The sequence below is a fragment of the Tursiops truncatus genome, chromosome 13, assembly GCF_011762595.2.
Source record: "Tursiops truncatus isolate mTurTru1 chromosome 13, mTurTru1.mat.Y, whole genome shotgun sequence".
In the NCBI taxonomy this organism is placed as follows: domain Eukaryota; kingdom Metazoa; phylum Chordata; class Mammalia; order Artiodactyla; family Delphinidae; genus Tursiops; species Tursiops truncatus.
Genome location: NC_047046.1, coordinates 5,712,863 through 5,740,153, shown reverse-complemented (window position 1 = coordinate 5,740,153; position 27,291 = coordinate 5,712,863). Strand labels below are relative to the sequence as shown.

General features: G+C 56.8%; 1 protein-coding gene across 1 annotated transcript in view; it reads right to left on the bottom strand.

Moving 5' to 3' along the window:
- The window catches only part of NCOR2 (nuclear receptor corepressor 2), a 221,843-nt gene that overhangs the window by 86,582 nt on the left and 107,970 nt on the right, over nucleotides 1-27,291 (bottom strand). The window contains 6 exon segments of the mRNA XM_073789935.1: nucleotides 32-129; nucleotides 2,584-2,638; nucleotides 6,094-6,272; nucleotides 8,985-9,078; nucleotides 10,402-10,574; nucleotides 17,386-17,452. Coding sequence (XP_073646036.1) covers nucleotides 32-129; nucleotides 2,584-2,638; nucleotides 6,094-6,272; nucleotides 8,985-9,078; nucleotides 10,402-10,574; nucleotides 17,386-17,452 — 666 coding nt within the window.

Genomic DNA, 27,291 nt, shown 5'->3' with positions numbered 1-27,291 from the left:
GCCCGGGAGCCCGCCCCGCCCCCTCCTCACCTGGCCCTTGCCGCGGCGCCGGTAGCTGCGCCTCACCAGGCTCTTGTAGTTCTCATTCTTCTTGGTCAGGTAGTAATAGAGGACACACTCAGCCACCGTCTGCAGGATGGAGAGAGAAAAGAACTCTGAGGCGTGTGCAGTGCAGGTGGTCAGAGCAGGAGGCCGGGAGCCAGAGGCCTGGCTTCCAATCCTACCTCCTCCAGGTACTGGCTGGGTGACCCTGGCCAGCTTACCTAACCTCTCTGGGCCTCGGTTTTCTCACCTGTGTAGTAGGGGTACTAACAGCACGTATCTCACAGGGTTGTCATGAAGACCAAGTAAGTTAACACACATACGTGTAAAGGACTTAGGACCACAGAACACACCCTGCAGAGGTGTTAACCTCTTCGCATTGTGGTTGGTGCTACTGGCAGTCGTAAGGACGAAGCTGTCACCTGCCATGCCAGCCCCAGAGAACAACGCCTCCGGCTCCCCAGCTCGGGTCCGTTCGCTCACCCTAGCTTGCTCCTCCCTAACATTTAGGGGCCTGAGTGACCTCTTCCAAGCCTCGTGCATCCAGCCTAATGTCGCCACGCAACTCTTCGTCTCTTGGGACGTTTATGTCTTTTCTCTGCTTCGGTCTTCGCCCCGCGGACCGGGGTCTGAATCCTGGCACCGCCACTTGCTGAGCAAATGACTGGCGCTCTTGGAACCCCACCACCTCCTCGTCCAAACGGGACCAGTAAGAGGGCATCGTCCTCAGAGAGCAACTGAAGGACAGAACACGACGATGCCGCCCCCTGCGGCCACGGGGCCCAGTCCAGGTGACAGCTCGCCAATGCCAGCAGCTGTTACTGAGATAAGGTAAAATGTTTCTGTGATGCTCGGTGCTGGTGCCAAGCCCGGAACTGGCCTCTGAGGGGCAATCGTGAGGGCCGCTGGGTGCAGAGGACAGCTGGGCCTCAAACCCCCTGCGTCCTCATCCACTTCCTAGAGTGGACTGTGAACAGAGGCTGCTCCCAAGTTCAACCGGACCACAAGCATGGCCCGCAAAATGGTTCAGAAAAACATTTTAGAATCAGAGGCCAATATCTGCAAACTGGGGGATGTGGGTGTCTGACTTCCCCTCGAACAACTCAGGAGACTGCCTTCCTGTGCTGGGCGGCCACGGGCTGGCCCTAAGCAGACAGGCACGGGCTGGCCAGTCCACAGAGCTCCCGCCCTGCCACTGGCCTCACTTACCACCAGGAACCGCCAATCCCCAAAGGCACAGCTGGCAGCCCCAGCTTCAGACCCTTCTGGAAGCTCTATTTAAGTCTCAGCTTGGGCTGCCTCTTAGCCAAAGGACACCGTAAAGTTTATTCTCCAGCGTAGAGACCTCTGATTCCCTCGTTCAAACAGTTCTGCTCAACTGCCAATTTCTGAAACCCCTGCTTCTGTCTCCGGGGAGACCCGACCTGGAGCCTCCCGGGTTGTCCACACCCCTAGTAAGAAGCTGTCGCGCACTCAGAGGAGAGGCTATTTATAGAGCTCACTTCTCCACACTGGTTTTTCAGGCCGGGAGAGATTTCGCTTCCCCACGCTGCCCCATCTCCCTCCTTCTATGGGTATCGGCTCATTGAGGGCAGATGCTGAGAACAACTGTTACCCTTTAAAATACCCGCCTGGATCCGGTTCCGACCGCCCTCCCGCAGCAAGGAAGCATGAGGCCTCCAGTAGCATGGTATTTGCAAAGCCGGGAGTGGGCAGACACCCCGTCTGAGAGACGAGATTCGGCGAAACGCTGCTTTGAACACCCGGAACAGCAGCCCCAGAAAGTAAACCTTTTCAGGAAGCTTGTCTGGCTCCGCCCTGATGATGCTGGGGTCCAGCGGGCGACTCTGACACAGGGCCACGTCCAGCCCCCCAGACCGGCTCCCTCCTACCTGCGGCCGCTGCGGCCGCTGCCCAGCCTAGCCTCGTGGGTACACAAAAGGGGGCTGTACCGTTTCCTGGGACGCTTTGTGTCCACCTGCCAACAGGGAGCCTGAGCAGAAAGAGGCACCGCTCCAGGCTGGGTGTGGGGGCAAGGCGGAGCTCAAGCCTCAGCTCTACGGAAGGGGGATGAGGATAAACCCCACGCCAGCCACACGCCTGGCTTCCCATCAGGGGTGTCAGCGCACAGTGACCATCGGGGGACCTAGAAAGGTCATTCCATCCAGCACCCTGGAAGATCGCCGCTCTTGCCTATAAGGCCTTCATTAGGGCGCCAGGCACGGCACGGCTTCCAGAACCCATGTCCGGTCTGCCAGGACGCTTGCTGCCACGCTGAGGAGCTGGTGCACACAGCTCTCCTGGGGTTTCCCAGCCTGGAGCTCCGCCCTGGGAGAAGGGGGCGGGGCCTGCGGTTGCTGCTCCCAGGAGGGAGGAAGGAGGGAAGTGCGGTCTGACACAGCAAGGAGAGCATGGGGCCAGCAGGCAGAGGCCTCGTGGGTGGGGAGGGAGGGTCCTGCGGCCCAGCCCAAGCGGCTGCCCCCAGGAGTGGCCCCCAGAGGGGAGCGGGGCGGGTGGCGCTGGGCCGGCGGGCAGACTCACCTTCCTCTCCAGGAACGATGCGATCAGGCCGAAGTTCTTGGGGTGCTGCATGAATCTGCGGGGAGAGAAGGGCGGGCCTGAGACCAGGCCGAGGAGGGCTGCCCAGCTGGGCGATCGCCGAGCTCCCGGGCGCCTGCCATCTCCGCTGGCCCAGCACCGCCCCGCTCGGAGCAATTAAGCCCAGGGGGGTGTGGGAAGGGCCGCGGCAGGCGGGACGGAGGGCTAAGGGAGGGCGTTCCTTGGAGTGAGTCACTGGTTTTAGCGCCTTTGAAAATACATTTGTTTGTCCTGCTGGAGGCGGGTTCCAGGAAAAATGAGGACATGACATGCAGCCCTTCGGTGGGGTTCCCCCCCTTTTACACTCTGCCTTTGTTTCTGTCTCTGGCTGGGCCTGGGAAGCTGGGCCTCGCCCGGCCCACGCGGGGCCGCCACGGGCGAGGTCGCGGGGCAGGACCCTGAGAGGTGAGAGCAGAGGCTTCGAGTGCCCGCCAGGAGGCAGGCAAGCCGGCCCAGGAGGCGGAAGGAAGGGACCCGAGCTGGAGGGGTGGCGGGGAGCTGGCACCCCACCAACTGGCTTCCTGCGAAACAGGGAGAATTACTGGGAAAGAGCTGGGCCAGACTGAAATGTCAGGGCCACAGGAGCAGGCGGACAGCGGGGGCGGAGATGTGGGTCACGGCTGCTGGGGCCCCGGGGATGCTGGGTGGAGCCTCGGCCCGCCCGTCCCCAAGACGCGCCACCGCCCCGCGGCCTCCCTGGGGAGAGGAGAGGCTGCTGGGGACGCAGGGGCCCCGGGGTCCCCCCACCCCCCCGCCGCCGCCGGAGGGAGCCTGGGCCAGCGCTGGCGATGGTCCTGCCCAGCCCTCCAGATGGCTGGGCAGGAGGCCAGTGGGTCCCTCCCCTGCTCCCCAACCAGACACTGGAGAAGCCAGAGCGGCCTCTTCTCTTTTCCCAGAGGAAGCCGCGAGTCAGAGGCAGGCTTCCCAGCCTGGGATCCTGCCTGGGGCAGCTCGCAAAGCTGGAGGCGGCCTAACGCCCTGATTTTCCAGACAGACAGTCTTCCCTTCTCCTCCCTCTCCCTGCCCCAGTGACACTTCCTTCCCCACAGATCCCTTCCTTGGGGTTTCCCCACGCAGAGATGGGGCCCCAGGAGACCCAGAAGCACACTTGGGAATCTCTTAGGTCACCTGTTCCACCTCCCTCCAACCTACACCTGGGTCCTCTGCCATGTTTCCGGAGAGTTTACTCTGACACTGGGTACCTCCAGACGGCTAAGCGAGGAGGCACTGAGGCTACACCCATTTTACAGACGTGGAGACTGAGGCTCAGGGAGGGGAAGTGGCTGCTCGAAGTCACAGAAACAGTAAGTGATGGAACTCTACGCCACCGGCACGTGATTCTCCGAGGCCCTGAGTGCTATCAGTTCCGCTGAAAACGAGAGGTCACCCAGGACCTTGAAAGACTCAAGGTGCCAAACTGGGTCTCAGCAGACATCAGCCCAGCCTGGGGCCCCCATTCTGCAGCTACTGGACTAACAGTGTGAAATCCTTAGGTCGGAACAGCAACATGAAAAATCTAGAAAGGCCAAAACACAGAAAGCATTCCCAGAAACCTCTTTTTTTTTTTAAAGAAAGCATAAATAAATAAAATATCAAACATACCAGGGGGAATTTAAATACCTAAAGCAACAGTAATTCTTAGCATCCATGACCATCCTACAGTCACTTCACTGGTTTTTAAATTGTACAACACCAGACACGGGATGACTTGATTTGACGTCTGTGACCGTGAGGACCTAGAAATGAGCCGCTAACTACCTGCGTTTCCTGTCTCTGAGCAGTAAACCCCAAACACATGGGAGGAATTGCTCCCCAAAGCGCTATTTCCTGTGGAAGGTCGCCGCATCTGTGTTAGGCGCTCGAAGGTGCATTACACCGTCCCTCTGTTTTTATGTATGCTTTAGAATTTCCATAATCAAAAGCCATTTAAACAAACAAACAAAAACTTTCCACACAAGACCCTCTTCAGTCGCTCCTCCTGCATTTCCAAGTCCTGGTGTCTGCCCTGGCTGAGGCACCCCAGCCTTGCCCACGACCCAGAGCCATCCCCGTCCCTGAAGCCCAGTCTGGCACTTTGGGGCCACCCAGCTCTGCAAAGGGCAGAGACAGCCCCAGCCCCTGCGGCCTGGCCCCGCGGTGGGTGGCTGGAGAACGTGGGACACCTCTTTTGAAGAAAATCTGAGGCCTTCTCGGGAGGCGGAGGTGAATGTGGACGCCCTGCAGCTGAGTCCCCCACGCCCTCCTGGCTGAGCGCTGAGGCCTCTGCCTCAGTCTCCCACCCTCTTGCCTTATGGGGGTCCTGGGTCCTGAGGAGGCGCTCTGTGCCCAGGATGTGGTTCCCTGGGACACACATTTTGAGTCTGGTGGGGGAAAGGAGCACTTTCTCCATCTGGTTCCTCACTCGTCTCCCCAAAACAGTCATTCTACTCTTTCATTTTAGAAGAACCCCCAAGCTTCACCTCTTAGCATCCAGTTCCTGCCTCTGCTTTCCGAGACCCCCCCACCCTGCTCCCTGGCCCCATAGCCCCCTCTCCCCCGACAAGCCTCTCCACTGCAGCTGAGCTCTTGCCCTGAAGCTGGGGGAGTCTGAATCCTGCCTCCACCATTTGCAAGCTGTGTGACCTTTGTTAAGTGTCTTAACCTCTCTGAGCCTCTGTTTCCTCATGTGCGTAATGGGGATGGCCTGGTAACGCTGTTATGAGGGATAAGAGGGACAAATGCACAAACCCCAGAAAACATCTGTCCAGTGTCTGTGATGAAGGATGCGCTCCACAAATAGCCGCTTTCCAAGTAAAATGAAAACCGAAAAGTCACCGGCCAGCCACATAACCCTGCCCAAGGCTTCAGCCCAGCCTCGAAGGTCCTCCTGCCTTGTTCTTCTGATACACACTGCCCCATTTCACATAAAACTGCCTTGACACTTTGTACTGGTTTGAATAGTGTCCCCCCCAATATCATGTCCTCCCAGCACCTCAGAAGGTGACCTTATTTGGAAATGAGTCCTTTGCGGATATAATTAGTTAAGATGAGGTCATGCTGGAGTAGGGTGGGCCCTGAATCCAATGTGACTGGTGAATTTATAGGAAAAGGAGAAGACACACAGAGACACACAGGAAACAAGACCACGTGAAGACACAATGAGACGGTGAGACCCATCTCCAGGCCGAGGGATGACAACGATCGCCGGCCACCAGCAGGTGCCAGCCAGGTGCGAGACCTGGGACAGACTCTCCCCTGGAGCCTTCAGAAGGAACCACCCCACACCACACCTTGATCTTGGACTTCCAGCCCCCAGAACTGTGTGAGGATAGATTCTTGTTGTTTAAAGTCACACGGCTGGTGGTCATGTGTCATGGCAGCCCTAGGAAGCCAACAGAAGCCTCAACAGGACGGGTTTCCCGGGACAGGGGAGGGTGGCCCGGCCAGGCCCGCCCCCCAGTGACGGGGACTCACTTCTCCCGGAAGGTCTCCTTCTCCTGCTCGCTCCACAAGTTCATGACCTGGCGGTCTTTGTACACCTTCATGGGGTCGTCCATGAGCCCGTTCATGTTGATGAACTTGATTCGCTGCTGGTCGGCGTCGTACAGCATCGGTGGGATCACGGCCAGCTGGCGCATCTGCTTCTCCAGGTTCTGGAGGGAAATGGAGATGGCAGAGGGCTCCGGTTGGAAAGCACAAGACAGCGGGGACAGGGTGGGGAGGGGGAGGGGTGCTTGCGCCAGCACCGGGGACCCAGGTGAAGAGCAGAGGGTAGGGATATTCCGGGCAAGACAGGAGAAACGCAAAACCAGAGAGAAAGCGGATGATGAGTTAAAAAATAATAGCCCGTGCAGGGGAAGGGAGAATTTAAAGGCGGCCCCAGAGAGGTTTATGGTGGGCAGGGCTGTTAAATTAAATGCAGAGAGCAGCAGCCACCTTATCTGCAGAAAGAGGGGAGCAATGAATCTTCCGTTTGGAAACGCAAGTGCTATAAAATACCGCAAGAAAGATGTGCAGCCCAGCTGGGCCGGACTAGCTCAGGAGACGGGGCCTGGCCCTCCAGCTGCAGAGGGCACGCGGGGTGGGGGTGGGGGGCTGCCTTGCTCTGGGGGGGCCCGGTGAGGCTGCAGAACCATTTCCTCGCCCGCCACCCACCCCCAGTCCTGGATCCAGCTCCTTCAAGCGTGCCCACTGGGGACCAAGCCTGCCCAGCCCCGGGCTCAGCAGGAGTCAGGCGGGCTCACTCCTAATGCATCAGGATGGCTATTAAGAGGCTCTGAGCCGCCACTCCGCTGGACTCATTTCCCCAAATCTCTGCAGCCAGCCCATTACTGGCGATTAATTACCCATCTCCGGAGGCAGGCGAGGGTCCAGGCCGGCCAAGGTCAGCCGGTTCAAAGGCTCCGCTGCCCAACCTCCCACATCCAGGCTCTCCATTCAGTGCTGGGGATTCCCAACAGGGGCAGGGAAGCGCAGCGGGGGCAGGGCCCTGACCCTCGGCTGAGACGGGCCCCCCACAGAGGCCTGACCCTCCCTGGCACTGGAGCAGCCTTCCAGCACCTTCACCTCCCCCATCTCCTCGGCTGTCCGAGATACACAGCACTGGCAGAGCCCAGGCAGGGTTTCTCCTGGCAGGAACCTCATCCCTGCTCTGCTGCCTCTCCCCAACCGACTACCGCAAGCTCCCCCCAGATGGAGAGCATCGTTCCCGCCCAGCTCCCTCCTTCCCACCCTCCCAGGGAACCTCAGGTCAGCCTGGGCTGCGTGGGGTGAAGTTTCTGCCCTGAATTCCCTTTCCAACCATCACCCGTGAAAGCTGGTCCCTCAGCATCCCTGGGGACGCTGGCAGCTGCATTCTTGTGCGGCCAGGACCTGGGGAAGTGGGCCTCTGGGATGGGGGCCGGGGTGGGTGGGAGGGGGACACTGAACCAGCTGGGATGCCAGGCGCCCTGCCGGCATGAGGCAGGGAACACACGGGAAAGGGCCGCCCTCCTCTTGTTCCCACGTGCCCCTGTGGGACGTGTACGTGGCCACAGCGTCGGCGGGACAGGAGCTCGAGCGAACCCACAGGTGTGAGGACAAAGGTTTTCCAAGCTCTGCTTTCTGCAGACTGAAGGGTGTTCAAAACAGGGACACAGCACGTGAAGTTTTAAAACGAACGCTCTTTTTTAACGGCCAGAGAGTCTGAACTACCTGCATCAGACTCACGTGAACAGCCTGGTGAAAATGCAGATTCCTGAGCTCCGCCCCAGACTGGCTAAATCAGAACTCCTGGGGCAGGGCCCTAGGAAACTGCAACTCAAGCCGGACTCCCCCTCCCCAGGACTCTTAAGTCTGTCCGAAGTGAGAATCAGTGGCCTAAGCAGTGCTACCCTATAGAATGTTCTGCAACGATACAGGTGTTTACTGCCTGCTCTGTCCAACATGGGGCCACTAACCACATGTGGCTTCTGAGCAACTGAAATGCGACTGGTGCCACAGAGGAACGGAAGTTTTAATTTTATTTCATTTGTGTTAATTTCCATTTAAATAGCCACGTGCAGCTAGAGATGACTGCGCTGAGCTGGAGCCACAGCGCCTCCCATCTGGACAAAAGTTCTGCCTGGACACAAGGCCCCGGGGAGGAAGAATGTGGCCCCTCCTCTTGTGACGCTGCTTCTTGTCTACTGTGATGTTGGGAACATGGGGGTGGGGCGGGGGGACTGGCACATTAGATGCTTGACCGACAAGACTTGGGAGGGGACAGGCCAGCACCAGCCCTGCCCCAGGAGCAAACGCCTCTTCTTTCTGCTTCCTGGTCACCTCTGGGCTCTGGTGACCACAGCCAGGGTCACCTGGCTGATACAAGGTCATCTGGGAACTCCTGACAGAAGGTCCCCGGCTTGGTGAACAGCTGGTGAGATGGGAATCCCCCTCTGCCCCCAGTTCTGGGCACGGGGCGGCTGACCTAGAAACCACAGCTCTCAGGCCCTCGTGCCCTCTGGCTTCTGGTCAGGCCCAACCAATGGGAAGCACTGAAAGTAGACGGGGGCGGGGCTGGGGAGTGAGAGGCGGGGGTACTTATCCCCTGTTTCCTCCCCGCTGTGGCATCATGGATGGGGCCCTTCCTGGCCATGTCCTACCAGGGGGCCTCCTCTCCTCCACAGCCCCAGGAAGGCCCCTCTCCCCGCTTGTCCTTCAGGCTGGGGATGGGCAATGTCTACTCCCCCGGTGCCCCACTGTCCCACCTTGCCTCTGCCCACACTTCAGTAACAAGCCCCTTGATTTCAAGCATGCAGGTGAATTCTGCTTCCCGCTGGGAGCTTCTCCACGCGCAGGGGACACAGCGGGTGGAGCTGAGGTCAGGGTCAAGGCCGTGGACTTACCTCCTGCTCCGAGAGGCCATCGATGATCTCGGACACCTCGTGCTCGCTGCGGGCGGCTGACATGGAGAGCCCGCTGCCCCGCTGGCCCACCCTGCTGGAGACCAAAGGGACACGCTCAGGATCGACCCCTCGGCAGCCAGGGACACGCGGCCAGCACAGCGGCACAGACCCGAGCCCACAGGTTCCCCAGAGGCGGCGTGTGGGCAGTGAGGAGGGGCCAGGCCTCACACCCACAGAGACAGCCTCGAGCCCAGGGGTCCAGGGGAGGGCATGGAGCCCCCAGACTCACCCAGAAATGCCAGGACCCTTTTTCTCTCCTAAGATGCCCACCAAAAGGCCAGCCACACAGACCCACAGACAAAGCCCAGCTCTGCCTCTTCGGACCTGTCCCTCAACGTCTCCCCTGTACCACGGGGATAAGGCGGCACGTGGCTCCCAGGACTGGAGGAGGCATTCGGTGAGATACGCACCGTGAGTGTCCAGTAAAGAGTGAAATCCAGCATCCCTGCTCGTGGCCCACCACCTTATCTGTGTGACAACAGATGTCACGGCCGCATGTCACCGAGCACCTACTCTGCGCTGGGCACTCCTACGCAGGATCCCACCCCATCCTCACGGCTACCACGTGAGACCAGCATCCTTCTCCTTTGATCCACACCAGGGATCTCAAACTCAGCTGCCTTCAGGGGCCGCATAAATGAACGGAGCTGGGAGGTACCAGCCTGTGGCACACCGGAAGGAAGGAGAACTCACTCCACCAAAATGGATTTAAGCTTCTTTCAATTATTAAGGCTGGGCAGGCACCAAGGGACACATCCAAGGGCTTGATGCGGCCCCTGGGCTGCCCGTTTGAGACGCTGCTGTGCTTTCTGTTTCACGCTGGCCAGGGTGCCTCTGTGGACAGTGCCTCGACCTGACCCAGGCCCTGGGAAGCAGGAAAGGAGGGAGGGAGGGGGAGGGGGAGGGGAGGGGAGGGGAGGGGGAGGGGAGGGGAGGGGAGGGGGGAGGGGAGGGGGAGGGGAGGGCAGGGGAGGGCAGGGGGGGAGGGAGGGGAGGGGAGGGGAGGGAGGGGAGGGGGGAGGGGAGGGGGAGGGGAGGGAGGGGAGGGGGGAGGGGAGGGAGGGGGAGGGGAGGGGGAGGGGAGGGGGGACGGGAGGGGGGAGGGGAGGGGAGGGGGAGGGGAGAGCAGGGGGAGGGAGGGGAGGGGGGAGGGAGGGGAGGGGGGGAGGGAGGGGAGGGGGGAGGGAGGGCAGGGAGGGGAGGGAGAGGGAGGGCAGGGAGGGGAGGGAGGGGAGGGGGGAGGGGAGGGGGAGGGGGAGGGGAGGGGGAGGGGGGAGGGGAGGGGGGAGGGGAGGGGGAGGGGGAGGGGAGGGGAGGGGGGAGGGGGGAGGGGTGGGCCCAGCCCCCCGCCGCTCACCTCTGCATGCGCTCCTGCAGCTCCCGCTGCTTGCGGATCTCGGGGAACTGCTTCTCGTAGTACTCGCGCACCTTGCTCTCCTTGGCCCGCCGCCGGGGGTTGTTCTCAATGCGCTCCACCTTCTTCTCCCAGGCCTCCATGAGCTGGTCATAGCGCTGGCAGAACTTCTGCTCCTGGGGGCATGCGGGGGAGCCCTGCGGCAGCCGTTCCTCCCGCATCCGACACCCAGCCCCTCCCCGGCTCCCCGCTCGCCGTGTGCCCGGGCACACGTGGGCAGACACGCGATCACACGCGGGCACGTGGGCAGACCCAGGCACGTGGGCAGACACGCGATCACGCACAGACCTGAGCAGACCCAGGCCAACCCGGGCCCCTGAAGAAAACCCACAGGCTGCCCTAAGGACCCGGCCGCCTCGCTCCCTGGGGAACGGGCCACCCCCTGCCGGCCTCCCTCCAGAAAGGCCTCGTGCTTCCAGCCACATGTGGCTGTGGAGTTTAAATCAGGTAAAATTAAGTAACATTTAAGTTCAGGTCTCTGGTCCCTGTGCCACATTTCTAATGCTAGTAGCCATGTGAGGCCAGGGCTACCACCCATAGTGGGCAGTGCACACAGACCATTTCCCTCATTGTCAGTTGCGTCGGACGGGGCAGCTCTGGGGTGTCCATCAGGCCCGGGACAGCCGCATGGAAAGCATTCTCTTTCTGAATAGCTCCTCATCCACCGGCCTCAGGCCAGCCATGCTCCCCACACCCAAGGACTGGGTATGAAGACTCAAGCTGCCGCCCATCCAAGACAAGGAAGTCCCTCTCCAAGTCTAACCACAGTGCTTCCTGCTGTATGTCCTTCCTTAGAGAAAAGACCCCGGCCCGGCCCAGAGTGTAGCTGCCTGGCTTCCAAGTCTCCAAGGTGACCCGGACCTCAAGCAGGCAGGGAGCATCTGGCTGTCCGTGAGACCCGATCTCCCTGTCTCTAACAGCTGCCGTGGACAGATGGCATGGTCTGGGAGTCCCGCTTGAATGCCTCCTCGACACTTCAGCATAATCAGAAAACCCGTCTCTGGTCCTCGTGCCCAGACACCCCTCCCCATCCTGAATTTCAGCTTCTGACCAAGGCAGCTTGTGACCTTGGTCCTCAACAAACCCAGCGGCGTGATGGTCCCCAAGTGGCCGTCAGGCCAGCTTTGAGGAGCAGAACTTGACCTCCAGCTCCCGGGGGTTCCCCAGGTATGTGGGATGCCCCAAGAACCCTTGGGAGGTCAAGTTCCAGTAGAGACAATAGCCACACATGTTCGTGGCAAGGTGCCGAGAACAGCACCCCTGAGGGTGAGAATGGGCGTGAAGGAAACCCAGCCCAGCCCACCATCAGAGCAGGGGACCCTCCCCATGCTCTCAGCCCTGCCAGAGAGGGCTCGATCTGATGGGTGAGAGTGAGAAAATATGTCAGATGGGGAAAAGGCAAGAACATGTTCACCAAAAACCAGCAGAGGAAAAGAATGCAGTTACCCGTGAAGATAGGCAAGAAACCCGCAGGGCCACCAACCAGCTGCCCAGTGGAGGGGAGAGCAGGGCGGCCAGCAAGACGCCCCAGCCCTGCCTGGGGCCCTCGTGGAGCAAGGGACAGGAACAGCCGTGCAGGCACCCGCAGCCACACTGCCCAGCCCCGAGCACCACACGCAAAGATGTGAGCAGCTCCTGAGGACTGTCCAGGATGAGGAAGTCCCCCTCCACGTCTAACCACAGTGCCACCTGCTGTGGCCTGTGCACTGGAGGTGCTGTCCGTCCACTGAGGACCGAGGGCACGGGGCGCCTCGGGACAGAACACAGCAGTGGCTGTGGCCCTTCCCTGGGGCAGCAATGACCCTGCCAGGGGGTGTCCACATAGTGGCCCCGCTGGCCAGGGAAGAAAGCAGGTCACACACTCACATACACACATGCACACACTCACACATAACACATGCACACTCCCTTACACATACATGCACTCGCGTGGACAAATACATACACTTACATTCTCACACTTACAATACACACTCACACCCACTCCCTCGCTCATACACTCACATACACACATTCTCACACTCACGCCTCAGAGGCTGAAGCGCTGCTGAGCTAGTCCGCCGGGTGCCCGGAGCAAGAATCTGCAGAGGAGAAGGAGGACGGCCCCTGCGACCACAGTGTGTGTGTGTTACGGAAACAGGTCCCCCTCAGCGGGAATTCTTCTTCGTAGCCCCATCATCACCACCAGCATCACCATCGTCATCATCACCATCAGCATCGCCGCTGACACCAGCTAAGTGCCACTGTGTCACATGCCAGGCACAGAGCTGAGTCCTTCCCGCGACTGACTCTCCCAAACAACAAAAGGCCATGACCGCCATCCCCTCTGTAGAGGCAGGAGCTCAGAGCTCAGGGCCGTCAGCCCGGGATCACACAATTAGGGACGGGAGGTCAGGATCCTGATGGTTGTTCTGATAAAGTCCAGTACGTCTACTTTTCCCTTTGCTGCTCATGCTTTTGGTGTCAAACCCAAGATCCGCTGCCCAATCCAAGGTCGTGAAGTTCACCCCTATGGGTTTTCTTTTAGGAACTGTACAGCTTTAGCTCTTGCATTTAGGTCTTTGATTCATTTTGAGTTACTGTTTGTGTTAATTCTGTGAGGTGGGATCCAACTCCATTCCTGTGAGTGTGGCAGTCCTATTGTCCCAGCACCATTTGTTGAAAGAGACGGTCCTGTCTCATTGACTGGACATGGCCACCTGTCAAAAATCCAGCATCCACAGATGTGAGGGCCTGTTTCTGGCCTCTCTATTCTGTTCCATTGGTCTCCATGTCTGTCCTTAGGCTAGAACCATGCTGTTTTGATTATTGTAGCTTTGTGAGATGTTTTGAAATCAGCAAGTGACTCTTCCAACTTGGTTGTTCTTTTTCAAGATTGTTTTGTCTATTTGGGGTCCCCATGAATTTTAGGGTCAGCTTGCAGCTGACGGTTCTGAGCACCCACTGCAGTCCGGGCGTTGCTGTGAGCACACTGCTTGCAGCCTTTCACTCAGTGGCCTGATGAGGTGCGTGTTACTATAATCCCCACCAAACAGAACAGGAACCTGAGACCAGGAATTAAATGATTTGCCCCGGTCACCGAGCAGGGCCAGGATTTGAACCCCTCCTACCCCGCCAGGTGTGTCAGGATGGAGCTCTACACTCAGGGAAACAATGAGAGATGGGGTGACCAGGAGGTACCCCCAAAACTGAGGAAGACAGCCTCAGGCCGACGGACAGAGCACAAGGAGGGAAGTGTTAGGGAGGTGGTTGGAGCTGACTGGCCAGGGGAACTGGCCTCTGTGGTCACCTGGTGACCCGGCGTCCTCCAGACCCCCAGGGAGCCTGCAGCCTCATGCAAAGGCCTTCTGCTGGGCTCAGCGGCCCAGGCACCACAGACTTGGAGAATGCTCCCCTGCTGGCTGTCCTGCGTGTTCAGCGATGCGTGACGGTGACGAGGTCGAGCTCTCCCAGCCCCTGTCCTGCTGCCTGTAACTCAGGCTGCAGAAGCAAGTCACAGATGCCGGGGCAGGTCAGGAAAAGGCCCAGAAGTGAAAAATAAGAGGTGTGAGGGATGTGAGAGGAGTGAGCAAAACTTTAGCCGTCTCTAAAAAAGAAATAGATAAAAAAGGAAAGTGGGGACAAGCCAGGAGAAAGAGAAAAGGCAGACTATGCTGAAAATATGCCAGTGCCCACCGTAGTGGGTTCAATGGTGACACCGCCCCCAAAAGATGTGCGCATCCTAACCCCCAGGTTAGGGGGTTTGAATCTTCAAATGTGACCTTATTTGAAAAAACGTGTTTTCAGATGCCATTAAGGATCTTGAGGTCATCCTGGATTAGGGTGACCTCTAGATCCAGTGACAGGCGTCCGTGTGAGAGAAGAGAGGGGAAAGGCCAGCTGAGGATGCAGGCAGAGATGGGAGTCATGTGGCCTGGAGCCACCAGGAGCTGCAAGAGGCAGGGAGGGGCTTCCCCAGCACCTCTGGAGGGAGCACAGCCCTGCTCCCATCTTGATCTTGAACTTCTGGCCTCTAGAGCCAGCAGCGAGAGGATACATTTCTGTTGTTTTAAGGTGCCTAGTTTGTGGTCACTTGTTACAGCGGCCCCAGGAAATGAATACACCCACCGTCCAGGCTGAGCTCAGCCCCTGACTAACCCAACCTGCCAGGCCATCAGTCACACACACTCCCCCCGCCAGGCACTGCGCTAACCCTTCCTGCAGCCCCACCATGACCCCATTTCACAGATGAGGAAAAGTGAGGCTTAGGGCAAGACGGCTGTCCCAAGATGACTCACAGAGGGTATGGTGGGTAGGGTTTGAATCTGCGCACCTCAGCAGCTTCAGGGGGCGTGGGGCGGGCGAGCTCAGCTTCCCAGGGGAGAGCAGGGCAGGCCTGGTGGAGGCTCCTGCTGGAGTTGGGCGCCCCTCTGGGGCAAGAGCCTCAGCTCTCTGGGCAGAGCAGGAGTGTAGGGCAGCGTGGGTCCCCGGAACCTCTAAGGAGTGAGGGCCCCACAGAAGGGGACCTGACTGACATAGGGGGCGGGCGGGGAGCATGCAGATCTGAGGGGGCCCGTCTTGGCCAAGCGCCCTCCCAGTCCTTGCTGATGACGACGCATGGGGCTTTGGGTTCATTTATGTAAGAAGAAGAATGAGATCATTCCAGACGCCCTCCCGTTGCCGCTTCTATGGTTTAGGAACTCGTTTTCACAAGGGCCTCTCTTAAGATGGGCTCAGCTTGGCCACAAAGCAAACCCAGAATTTCTCAGAAGTCTCTCCAGTTCCTCTATCTTTAAATAAGCCCATTTCCCCTCCATCCCCTCGAGGGACCCCTCCACGAGGAGCCCTGGGAGATTTCCGAACAACTTACACCCACCCAGCTCCACCCCCCAGCAGCCACTGGGATCCTTTTAAAATGTAAATCAGATCTCCTTCTTCCAGCCCCAAAAGAACCCCACCCCTGGGCAGGACTACAGGGGAAAAGCTGTGAATCGTTAGGTGTGATAAAGAGAGAATTTCCTTCCTCCAGGAAGTGTTCCAGGTGAGGGTCTGGGTGTCTGCACCTACGTCCTAACAGCTCAACACAAAAACATTCATACTTACACACGCACACACACGCACACGCGCACACACACACACACAGCGAATATAAAGAAATGTTAACCATGATGGATTCCAGATAGCGGGCTTATAGGTGTTCACTGTTACTTTTCTGTCAGATTTCCTGTATCACTGTCAAATTTTCCGAATAACTAAAAATTCTTAAAGATTTTGTATTCTTTATTAAGAATACATCAAGAATAAGTGTCCGACTGTATTTAGAGTAAAATCTAGACATTCCATTTCCAGGTGACCTGGCGCCCATGATTTTCGACCCCAGCCCCCCACGCGTGCCCTGTACTTCAGGCTTGCCTGCTGCATGCTGTCCTGTGCTGCCCCCCAGGCCAGTTCCTGCCTCAAGGCCTCTGCACTTGCTGCGCCCTCTCCTTGACCCTCACACCCCCAGATATTCACACGGGTGGTCCTTTCTGGTCATTCCTCTCTCAGTACCGTGGTCGGATATCCAGGCTGTCCCCAACCCCATCCCTCTGCACGGCACCTATCACTGCGTCTCCTCCACTCAGGCACACAGCACGTGCTCAGTAAATATTTCTTAACTCAATGAATGAGATGGGATGCCCCGTTTCATGAACCCCATCTATCCAGCCAGGCGCCTCTGGTCACCATCCAGTCAATGTGGGAGTCTGAGGAGGTTGGAAAGAAAAGGGAAGCCCACCACTTCTCACCCCGTGGGGCCCTGGGGTCTAGGGTGCCGCCCAACCAGCTTCCCAGTCGCCCAGCATGTGGGCCAGAAATGTATCCCTTCTCCAAGGGCCCAGCCGAGGTCTAAGGCCAGAGCAGGGTGGGTTCAGAAACTGGTTCAGAGGGACCGAGGCCCTCAAGTGGTGAAATCAGAGCTTTTGTGAGATGGTCTGAGAAAGAGCAGCTCTGTCTCTGGCTCTAGAAGGACTCAAACCTGCTGTAGAAATTCAGGTCCCAAAGGAAAACCAGCTTGTCAATGTCCTAATATGCAGACTTGAAGAAAAACGGCATAGAAATGAAGGTGCAACCTGATCAAACCACTCCTGAACTCCACTCAGTGGACTTCATCAGCTACACAAACTCCTTTACTGTTTAAGCCCATCTGAGCCATTGCTTCTTCCTCTCACAGCTGAAAGAATACTAATGGGTAACTCCCCCTCCATCACTCAGCCCTAACCTCACCCAGTGAATCGGTGACGTAAACCCCCACCCTAAACCACAACAAAAGGTGTTCTTTCACATGTGCTCCCCCTGCCCTGGTCATGCCTCCCAGCTGAGACGGCAGAGTGTGCGGTGGGATGCAGGAGGCCGTACCACTTTCTAAGCAAGGGGGGCCTCACTGCTTCTCTGGGCCCGAATTTTCCCGAGCCCGGAATGGGCACAGCGGGTTGGGCAAAGCTCATTTCTCAGGGAGCGCCCTGCAGTCACCGCCACCCAGCACACAGCCCACCCCAGTCTTCCACCTCTGCCAACAAACTTCTCTCTTTCTGCCTAAAATAGCCACAGTAGGGCCTATGACAAGGAACCAATTTTCCCGGCCAACATTTTGCTTTCTCCCCTTCCAGGCTGGAAAAGGAGGGGCACAGTTCCCAGCCTCCCCACCCACTCACACCCCAGCTTCCTTGAGGCAGCCGAGCCCTGAGCCCCCAGCTTCACGGAAGCAGCTGCTGTCTTTTCCCATTTCTCTCACTGCCCTTGGCTTTTCTTCACACCCTGGACACGCAGGAATGAGCTGCAGAACCCAGGGATCCCGGTGGGTGTGGCCTGAGTGGCCTGGACGGTCTCGGCTCTCAAGGAAGCCTGGTCCGTGGAGGGGAGGGGGCAGCAGAAGAGATCCCAGGGGTGGGGGACGAGGTGATGACTTACCCATTGTTTCCGGGCGTGATTCCTCCTCTTGAAGTACAAGATTAACTTTTTCCGCATCGCCTGGTTTCTAAGGAGGATGGAAATAGCCAACCGGGCAGGTCAGAAATGCAGGCTTTCAGGAATTCCGTCCCTTGCTGAAGTTTGCCCCTACTTGCCCCTGTTGGCTCCCGGTGAGCTAAGGCACATCCGTAGCCCCCCCCCCAGGGTGACCCACGAACTGCCAATGTGTGTCCCTCCCCCGTCACCTACAACGTGTCCCCACCCACACCTGGGCTGAGCGTGGCCTGCAGAAAAGAGCGTTCCAAAGGGGGTCGAGGTCTTCCTGCCCTCCCCGGAGCTGCCATCACCCCTACACGCATCCAGGCTCCCCTCTCCCGTCAGCCGCACCTGCCACGGGAAACTGGCCACAGAGAAACTGCCACAGCCTTAGAAACGCAGGCCGGGGAGACCAAGCCCCCGAGACCTGCAGCTGCACAGAGGCAGGGTCTTGGGGTCTGGCCTCTGTGACCCCAAGCCACCTCCAACCAAGCCCCTGCTCTGTCCCCCTGGGGTGGGGGTGACATGGTGACATGGACAAGCCAGCGACAGGCTGGTGGGAGCCAGCACAGCAGGAAGCCCAGGAAGCACCTGAGGGGTCTCATGCCTCGGCTCAGGGAAGCCAGACCCCTCTCGCCATCAAAGCCCTCAACCAAGGAGGCCACACACAGCACTGCGGGCTCAGAGGGCAGCCGGCGCTTCCCCCCCGGGGAGATGCGGGCTGTTCAGAGAGAGAGAGAGAGGCAGGCACAGGAGAGAGACACCAAGACGAGGAATGAGGGAGAATAAAAAGACAGACAGACAGAGCTCCAGAGGAAGGCAGGGAGACAGAGGGAGAGGGAGCGACAGAGAGGTGGATGAGATCAGATCCCAAATGAGGACAGAGGGAGAGGGGCCTGGGGCCTGGCAGAGAGAGAGAGAGAGAGAGACAGAGAGAGAGAGAGAGAGAACAGGCCGAAAGGCAGAGGAAGACAAGATTCAAAGAAAGGGGGGTGATGGACGAACAACAAGGTCCTGCTGTATAACACAGGGAACTATATTCAATATCCTGTGATAAACCATAATGAATATTAAAAAGAATGTACATATATGTGTAACTGAATCACTTTGCTGTAGAGCAGTAATTAATACAATGTTGTAAACCAACTATACTTCAATAAAGTAAAAAACAAATTAAGGGGGATGGAGGCCCAGAAGGAGGCAGAGGGAGACTCAGAGATGCGGACCAATACGGAAGAGGACGGAAGACTCACCCCCAAGCACCCCCTTCCCCCCGGCCCTTTCCCCACAACTTCCGACGCACAGCAGCGTGTAGCAGCTGGGGCCTGCGGGGGTCACAGACGGGCCCCGGAGAGCCCACCAGGCCCGTGAACTTGCTTGCCCCCCAGCCGGGTGTACAGCAAGATCAACTTTTCTGGGGAGGGGTCCCCCGACTTGCTCACATTCTCAGCCGCGTCCAAACTCTTACCAAAAGCTTACAAACTGATGACCAGGAGCCCCGCCCCGTCCAGCCTCCAGGAGGTGTGGCACCTGTGGGCCCCCAGGACCCCAACCTCAGGAAGAAGACAAAGAGGAGGACACTCCAGGCCCTGACGGACGAGAAAGAGCCCCCAACACACGCCTCCCGGGGGCTGAAGGGCCTGAAATCAACCTGCCCTGGGGACCCCGTGGGGAGTCGCTCTCTGCTCCCTCGTCCCCCGCAAACAGACACCACGGCCTCAGAGACCCACCTCCCAGCGGCTGTCGGGGTCTGCCAGCACACCTCGTCCCCGGGTGGACCAGGGTCCCCAGGCCTCGCAGTGATTTCCAGCAGGAGGTCGGCATCCCCACTACCTGGTCTCAAGTCGGAGATGCTGTTGGGCCCGCATGGTCCCTCTTCACCTGCGGACCCCAGCCAAGCTCAGCCCTGTCTCCACCCATCTCCTGACAAGGAAAGGCCACGCCCACTTCCAGGAGGGTCAGTGAGGGGACCCTCAGCTCCCTGGGTCATTCCGGTCTCGCCTCCCATGGGCCAGGCCTCCCGCCTCGAGGTCTCGATACTTCACATCAGCCTCCCCCTCCCCAGCAGGACGGGCGCTGGGGGTCCTCAGTCACACAGGCTGAGACCACAACCCCTCATTCCACAGCAAGGTGTCTCTGAACAAATCTCAGATGGTCTCAGCCTCAGTTTCCTCATCCGAATAATGGGAGCAGTAGCATTGTGCATTCATCTCCTCAGTCATTCAGCAAACGTTTACTGAGCACCTACTCTGCGCCGGGAACTGTTTGGGGCCCTGGGGACATAAAGGTGAACAAGACAAAGTCCCCAGCCCTCACGGAGGTGACGCCTAGAGGGGCCACACTGACAATAAGCAAGATAATCCTGGAGTCAGGAACTTATGTGGAGGGTGGGATAGTGACTGGGGGAGGGGAGGGTGTAGCTATTTTAGATTCCAGGGTGCAGAAAAGTCTCTCGGAGACGGCTGCGAGCTGATATCTTGATCACCAGGAGGACCCAGCTGTGGGGCGATCCAGGGGGAGATGCACTCCTGGCAGAAGGCACTGGGAGTGCAAAGGCCCTAAGGTGGGAACAAACTCAGAGCGTCTGAAGAACAGACAGAAGACCCATGTGGCTGGAGAGCGCTGGGCAGGGACAGAGGGGAGCGACAGGAAGGAGGAAGACAGCTGAGAGGTTGGCAGGGCCGGCTGTACAGGGCCTTGTGGGTCGGGGCAATGGAGAGGGTTTGGACTTGGAGACGGCAGCTGAGAAGGCCAAGAAGCAATGACAGCCCAGAGCAATGAGCCCACTAGCACCAGGGTCTTGGTGTCTAACCCCATTCTCCAATAAAAGGAGTCATTTCTCAGGACTTCCCTGGCAGTCTGGTGGTTTAAGACTCCATGCTTCCAGTACAGGCAGCGTGGGTTCGATCCCTGGTCAGGGAACTGGGATCTCACATGCTGCACGTGCAGCACGGACAAAGGAAAACAAAAAAAAGAGCCATTTCTCCCTGGAGGAATGGCTGCATCCAGAGCTGCGGCAGGAAATATACAAGATGAGCCCAGAACATTTTTAAGTAAAGAAAGAGTTTCCGACGGCCAAAGCTGGAACAATTTAAAAGGCAAAATAAATAACGCTAGCACTAGATTATAGCCCGAAGAATAAAATAAATAACCACGCATCCACACGGATATAAATAAATGACCGAATAAATAAATAAAGGAGGGAGGACGGACAAATGTTCCTTACAGAATTCCAATTAATAAACGGAGAAGGACTGAGGGAAGTTGAAAATCACTATTAGATACCACGGTGCTAATTACCGCAGGCTAGACCCTTGCATGAACGTGAAATCAGTTGGCAAAACTTTGAGGAGAGACAGGAAATTTGCACAGCCTCGAAGCATTTCCCCCAAACATTTACTAATCATTGTGGCAGTTTAACTTGTGCCCACAAATTCTTTGCTATTCCCCGTCCAGGAGGTGCAGCTGGACTCCCCTCGACAGTAGGCTGGATGGTGACCTGCTTCTCAAGCACAGAGTAGGGACAGGAAAGACAGCAACTCAACGGTGGAGACACGGCTGACACCTCCCTGAGCAAGGGGGCAAGGTCAACACCACCTGTAGTGACATAAACACCACCAGTCAGGGGTGTCGGGTGCTCCCGATAGATCATGATGGGAAGGGCACCCCCTCACCTCTGTGGGACTCTTCCCCCAAATCCACAAGCCCAGCGTCCTCCGGAGAAAATATCAGACACACCCAAATTGTGGGACATTCTGCAGAATCCCTGACCAGTCCTCTTCAAAAGGGTCAGGGTCAGGAAAATCGAGGAAGACTGAGACATGATCACAGAGTGGAGACCAAGGGGACATGAGGACGAAATGCAAAGCAGGAACCTGGATCAGATCTTGGGCCAGAAAAAGGACATTAGTGGGAAAATCCAAAGGAAGTCTGTGGTTTAGCTAATAGGACTGTACCGCTGTCCCTTTCGTAGTTTTGATAAATGTACCTTGTTCGTGTCACATATTCGCATTGGGGGATGCTGGGTGGAGGGTACACGGGGAGTTCTTAGTACGGTCCATGGGCTCCACGTCCCCAGATACGGGGCCGACTGCGCTGTGCCACTTTATATAAGGAACTTGAGCCTCGCGGATTCTGGTATCCACGGGGTTCCTGCAACCACCCCCCGTCACTGTACTACCTCGGCAATGCTCCTGTAAATCTAGCTCTTTTAAATTAGACTTAAAAAAAAAAAAAAAAAAGGGGGACAAGACCTACGTTGAAATGCCATAGTGAGATCAAAGACAATTTACTTGAGAGCTAGCAGGGGGCTTGGTGTATGTTATGAATGGAAATGTGTCCCCCCACAAAAAAGATGCTGGGGTCCTGACCCCCCACCCCCAATACCTTAGAATGTGGCCGCATCAGGAAATCAGGTCATGACAGAGGTCATCAAGTTAGCATGAGGTCAACAGGGTGGCCCTGATCCCATATGCCTGGTGTCCTTATAAAAAGGAGCAATTTGGACAGAGAGGCAGATGCACACAGAGGGAAGATGACATGAAAAGACACAGTGAGAAGGCCACGTGAAGGCGGAGGACTGGAGTGAGGCGTCTACAGGCCAAGGACCGCCAAGGAAGCCAGCAGACACCAGAAGCTGGAGGACGCACGGAAGAATCCTCCCCTAGCGTCTGCAAGAGATCAAGGCCCTGCCGGTACCTGGATTCCCGACTTCCGGCCTCCAGAGCGGAGAGAAAATGAACTGTTCTAGTTTTTAGGCACCCAGGTGGTTGGGACAGGCTCTGGCAGCCCGAGGAAACTTGCACAGCCTGTAACAGCTTCGACAAGCACGGTGCTGTGACTTCGAGATGAAGAGGCCTCGGTGAGAGCAAAGACTCGTGGGGGCAGAGGTGATGCACGGAGCCGCCTCTGTTCCCCACAGCTACCAGAGGGCACGAATTCTCCCTTTTGCTGATCCGGGTTTCCTTCCAAAGCAAGCACCGTGGCTGGCACCCAGAAGCATCCGCTTACTGCCAAAGAGGACAAATGTCAAGTCCACAGGTTGCAAATGGGCGCAGTGCACGGAGTGGAGCCAGCTCGTGAGACTGTTGTGTTTGGACTGCGGTGCTTTCTAAAAAATCTGAATTTGTTGCCAGTATTGAAAATCAGAAGCTGCTGCATAAAAAGCTCAACATAAAGCTTCTCTTTAAAAAAAAATCAGGCAGCCTGGCCACGCTCCCTCGTGGCTACAGACGAGGAACTAAGAACTAACTGTCCCTTTAAAAGCGTGAGGAGCTCACCACTCACCCCAGGCTTCACCACTCCCTACCGCCTCCCACCAGCCCTTTCCCCTCTAACTTTGTTCCCGCCCTGGAGGCATGCATCTGCGTGGTTCGCAAGCCCCTAGACATCTGGTTTGGGGTGACCACTTGTCCAACATTCTTCTGGCAAACACTTTTTGAGAGTTTATTTTGTTCCAAGAAGTGTTTAGGTATTGCAGCTGCTAATGGCATACTGCAGACAAATCTTCTCTGCTGAGATTTTGTCCAAAATTAGGGAACAGAGTCCAGAGGGCTCTGGAAGGACCGACAGACCAGCAATGTGATGAGTTTGCCGGTGGAGGCATTTATAGGGTGCAAAGGATATCTCAATCTCCTGGAGAAGGCAGGGTTTAAAAAAGCACAGCCTGTCAAGACATACGGGCCTTGTCGGCTGACACTGGACTAGGGGGAGAAACGGGAACCAGGAAGGAGGAAAAAGGAGTTGGAAAGTCTGTGGACGTTCAAGGAGAGTCTGGCCAGGCCCTGGGTGGGACTGGCCCTGGGGTCTATGGAGTTCTGAAAAAGGAAAGTGTGGGGGCAATCAGGGGAGGCTTCCTGGAGGAGGAGAGGTTTGAGATGAAGCTTGGGAGAAGTAAAGGAATGGGGTGGGCAGAGGGAAATGAGGAGAATACTGGGTTCCGGGGGAATAAGGGTGACAGTGAATTTGGAGGGAGTGAGGAGGGGCGTTCAGGGAGAGCCAGACCCCTGACTGTGGGGGAAGCAGCCCATGCAGGGCCCTGAATGCTTTGGGAAAAGCCTGTCAGACTGGGGTGACTGATGGTCCAAAACATGCTTACTAGGGGCCAAGCACTTTTCTCATGCAAGATGACTCCAAGGAGACCAACTTACTGACAAGCTAAGTGATGTGACTTGCCCGAGGTCACCGGGCTAGCGAGAGGCAGAGTCCGGACTGCAGACCCAGGAGAGGGAAGCAGGGTGGGTGCGCAGATTGGGCTGGTCTAGGAGTTTGGCTGTGAGGCCCTGGGGAAGTTACTTAACATCTCTGAACCTCCAGAGCAAGACCACAAGGACCTGTTAACAGTAACCTGGGTCCTGAGCACCCTTTCCACCTGCACGGCCCCAGGGCATCAGCCAGCCCTCAGCGAGGGCTGAGGAGGGGAAAAATCAGTCTGAAGACAAGAAAATTGGGAAGGAAGAGCTACCAGGAGCTAGCAGGCTTCCAGGCCCCGAGGGGAGGAGAGGACACCAGGTGAAGGGGTGGCCACAGCAGAACACACAGGAGCCTCAACCATCACCGTTGCCTCAATCCCATGCCCTTTCACCGAATCACCTGTGGGCTCCCCAACCCAGTGAATTCAGCTCCGAGCTCTCCCGGCAGGTCCGGCCTGCAGAGAGGAGGCCAGTCCCTCCACGGAGCACGGGCTGATGCGGCTCTGGGGTTGCCCCCGCCCCCATCTCCTGCCCTTTCCCCTGCTTCCCAAAGCCTGGGAGGTCTGAGGAGTCAGTCCCGAGGCCTGGGGCTAAGACCCCACAGTGAGTCACCCGCCCCCCCCCCCCCGTCCCCGACCCCGCCGGGAGCAGGGGTGGCCATCCCCACACCTCCCGAAGAGGCAGGTGGCAGAGGACAGCAGTTGAGGTGGGTACAGGTGACTTCAACACATCCGCAACTGCCAGTGCAGCAGGAAGTCAAGCGTGAAATTAACTTTAACTCCGCGGCCCCAGCGCGCAAACACTGAGAAATTAAAGTGACAGGGCAAGGTCCCTTGGGGAGGGGATAACCTTCCACCTGGCGGCAATTACAGCAGCCGGAGAGAGGCTGGGAGGCCCGGCTGGGGTGACCTGGTGAAGCGCTGCGCCCTGATCTGTCTTGTTGTCCTTATCAAGCTGTCTCTCTATCACAGGCGTATTTATTTATGGTCCGTCTGCAGCACCAGAATGGCGGGCCTCATCCACTGCTGTCTCCCCAGGACCCAAACAGCGGCTGGCACAGAGCAGGTGCTCATAAATATTTGAATGAATGACTGAGGGATAACTCTTGGTCTCTGTTGATAAAGTAAAAAGAACAAAAATCACAGAACACTTCCTACACGCCTGACACCGAGCTCAGCACTTCAGGGACAGTAATTCATTGAATCTTCAGCAACCCATCTCACAGATGGGGCAACCAAGGCACTGGTAGTAAGTGACCAGCCACATGAGCCAGATGCTTGGGGCTCTCAACATGCCCCTGGCCCATCGGCTCCCCAAAATCCAATCCAATCACTTCTCAGCATAAACTTCATCGTTGGCCTCCCTTCGCACAGATGATAAAACCCAAACCCCTCACCAGCTCTGGGGGATCCGGCTGGCACCTTCCTCTCCCTCACCTACCCCCTTGGGACATACCCGCCTGCTCCGTCCAGCCCCAGGGCCTTTGCACTGCCTCTTCTACCTGCCTGGGGGGACTACACTCCCGCTGCTGCACAGTCCCCGAAGGTTCCCTCAACTGTTAGGTCCTGCCCTGATCTCCCTGGCTAAAGTCCCCCCTTACTTCCTCTCCCATCACCCTGTTTGCCATCTTCACAGCATTTTTTAAAGTACATGACTGCACTGACTTAATGATGACCACACTGAAATTAAAATTACAGAAGTGATTAGGATTTCAGAGGCAAACTATGAAAAAAAATTAAAGTTCTAAGAAGAAATCAGTTCAAATAACTTGCTTACAAATACATTTTTCTAACATAAAGCTGACCACTTATAACAGGAAAAATCTTAAAATTATTTACCTCTATGTTTTACACTTAAACATCTGTTCATCTGTGACTTAGATTTGGAACAAATTTCACTAGGCGGTTACTTACATAGCCAAAATGCATTCTAGTAGACCAGAGCCATCCTCCGAGGAAGATTATGGGATATAAAAATAGGGCGTTGGTTCAGTAAGCTTAGAGTTGTATTCTACTTGTTTGCTAGTATTATTTGTAGGGATACCTTTTTCCTTTGCTGTTTGGACTCTGTGGCTGTTTTTATAGCCTGAAATCATCCACATTATTCGGCTTAAAACATCACTCATTTTTAGTTTAGTGAAAAAACTTATGTAAAAGTTTCAGTGTAATAATATTGCTATCAAAATTGTTATGCTGAAAGGAAAAATAAAACTAGGTATATTAAAGCATAAAGAACTTAAGATAGCTATGTGACCCCAGCATTTTTTATTAGCTGACGTTTTCTTATTCACTTATTAACTCACTTGTTTTCTGTCTCCCCTGCTAGATAAAACTTAATGAAAGTATGGGTAACTTTGTCTTGTTCACAGCTGAATCCCCAGGTCCCTAGAACAGGGCCTGGCACATAGTAAGTGTAGCAAGTGTGTATTGAACGAGCGAATGTTCCCAGCAGGTTTGCCCAGATGAGAACACCTCACCCCCGTCGCCTAAACCAGCTGTGACAGGCCCGAAAGGCCCCCTTGTCCTCACCTGACACCCATCTGGGCCTCCCCCACTCCCAGCAGTTGTCCCCACGATGAGGCAGGTCCCAGGAAGCTTATAAAGACTACGGTGGCCCGATTGGAAAATAAACCGTGTAAAGTTGAGACGGATTTGGTACCTGAGCAGCGAACACGCTCTAAGGCCAGACAAAAGCACAGGCCACATGGGACACAGAAAGCCTAGCACTACACCAGTGCTCCCAGTACAGGACACTCCGCAGCCCCTGCCAGCCACAGGCTGAGTGACGGCCGGCAATACAGGTGACGCATCCTCGGCAGGTGCTCTCGAGCCCAAATGGGCCGAGGACCTTGCTGTCAACACGGGATTTTCCAGGTTCCTCCATCAGAGACTCGGGGGTGGGTGGCCGTGTTGGTCACCAGAGCCTAGACTAGTCACTCGAGTCCAGAAACTACAACAGAAGGGACCTCTGCAACAACTAGTCCAGAGCCAGGGAGTTTAAAACCATCGGGAGGTTTGCATGCCTCCAGGGATGGGGAGCTCACTGTTGCACGTACACCCTGCAGTTCCACCCCAAGGAAGCTCAGACAATCAGACCAAACTGGACTGACTGCCCACTGGACCAGCTAAGCACCGCCCTCCTGAGGTCACACAAAAATGAACCTTGAATTATACCCCAATAAAGATGTTAAAAAAAAAAAAAATGAACCTTGGGGTCTTCCCTGGTGGCGCAGTGGTTGAGAGTCCGCCTGCCGATGCAGGGGACACGGGTTCGTGCCCTGGTCCGGGAAGATCCCACATGCCGCGGAGCGGCTGGGCCCCGTGAGCCATGGCCGCTCAGCCTGCGTGTCCGGAGCCTGTGCTCCGCAGCGGGAGAGGCCACGGCAGTGAGAGGCCCGCGTACCGCAAAAAAAAAAAAAAAGGAACCTTGAACAGTTCAATGATTGTGATCCCAAAGGGTCTCCTCTAAGCTAACAGTCCCGGAGTCCTCGCAGCCACACGTTCCTCAAGGGCAGGACCCCTTTTACCTTCTGGGCTCCTGGTTAACAACATGAGGTAATATCCCCTCCTCAGCCGAGGAGGCTATGCTCCCACTAATGTGTCCCGAGAAAAAAGCCCGCCCCCTCCGGCAGCCACGCCTCCAGTACCTGGCTCCCAGCTTAAACACACAAAGCCACTGG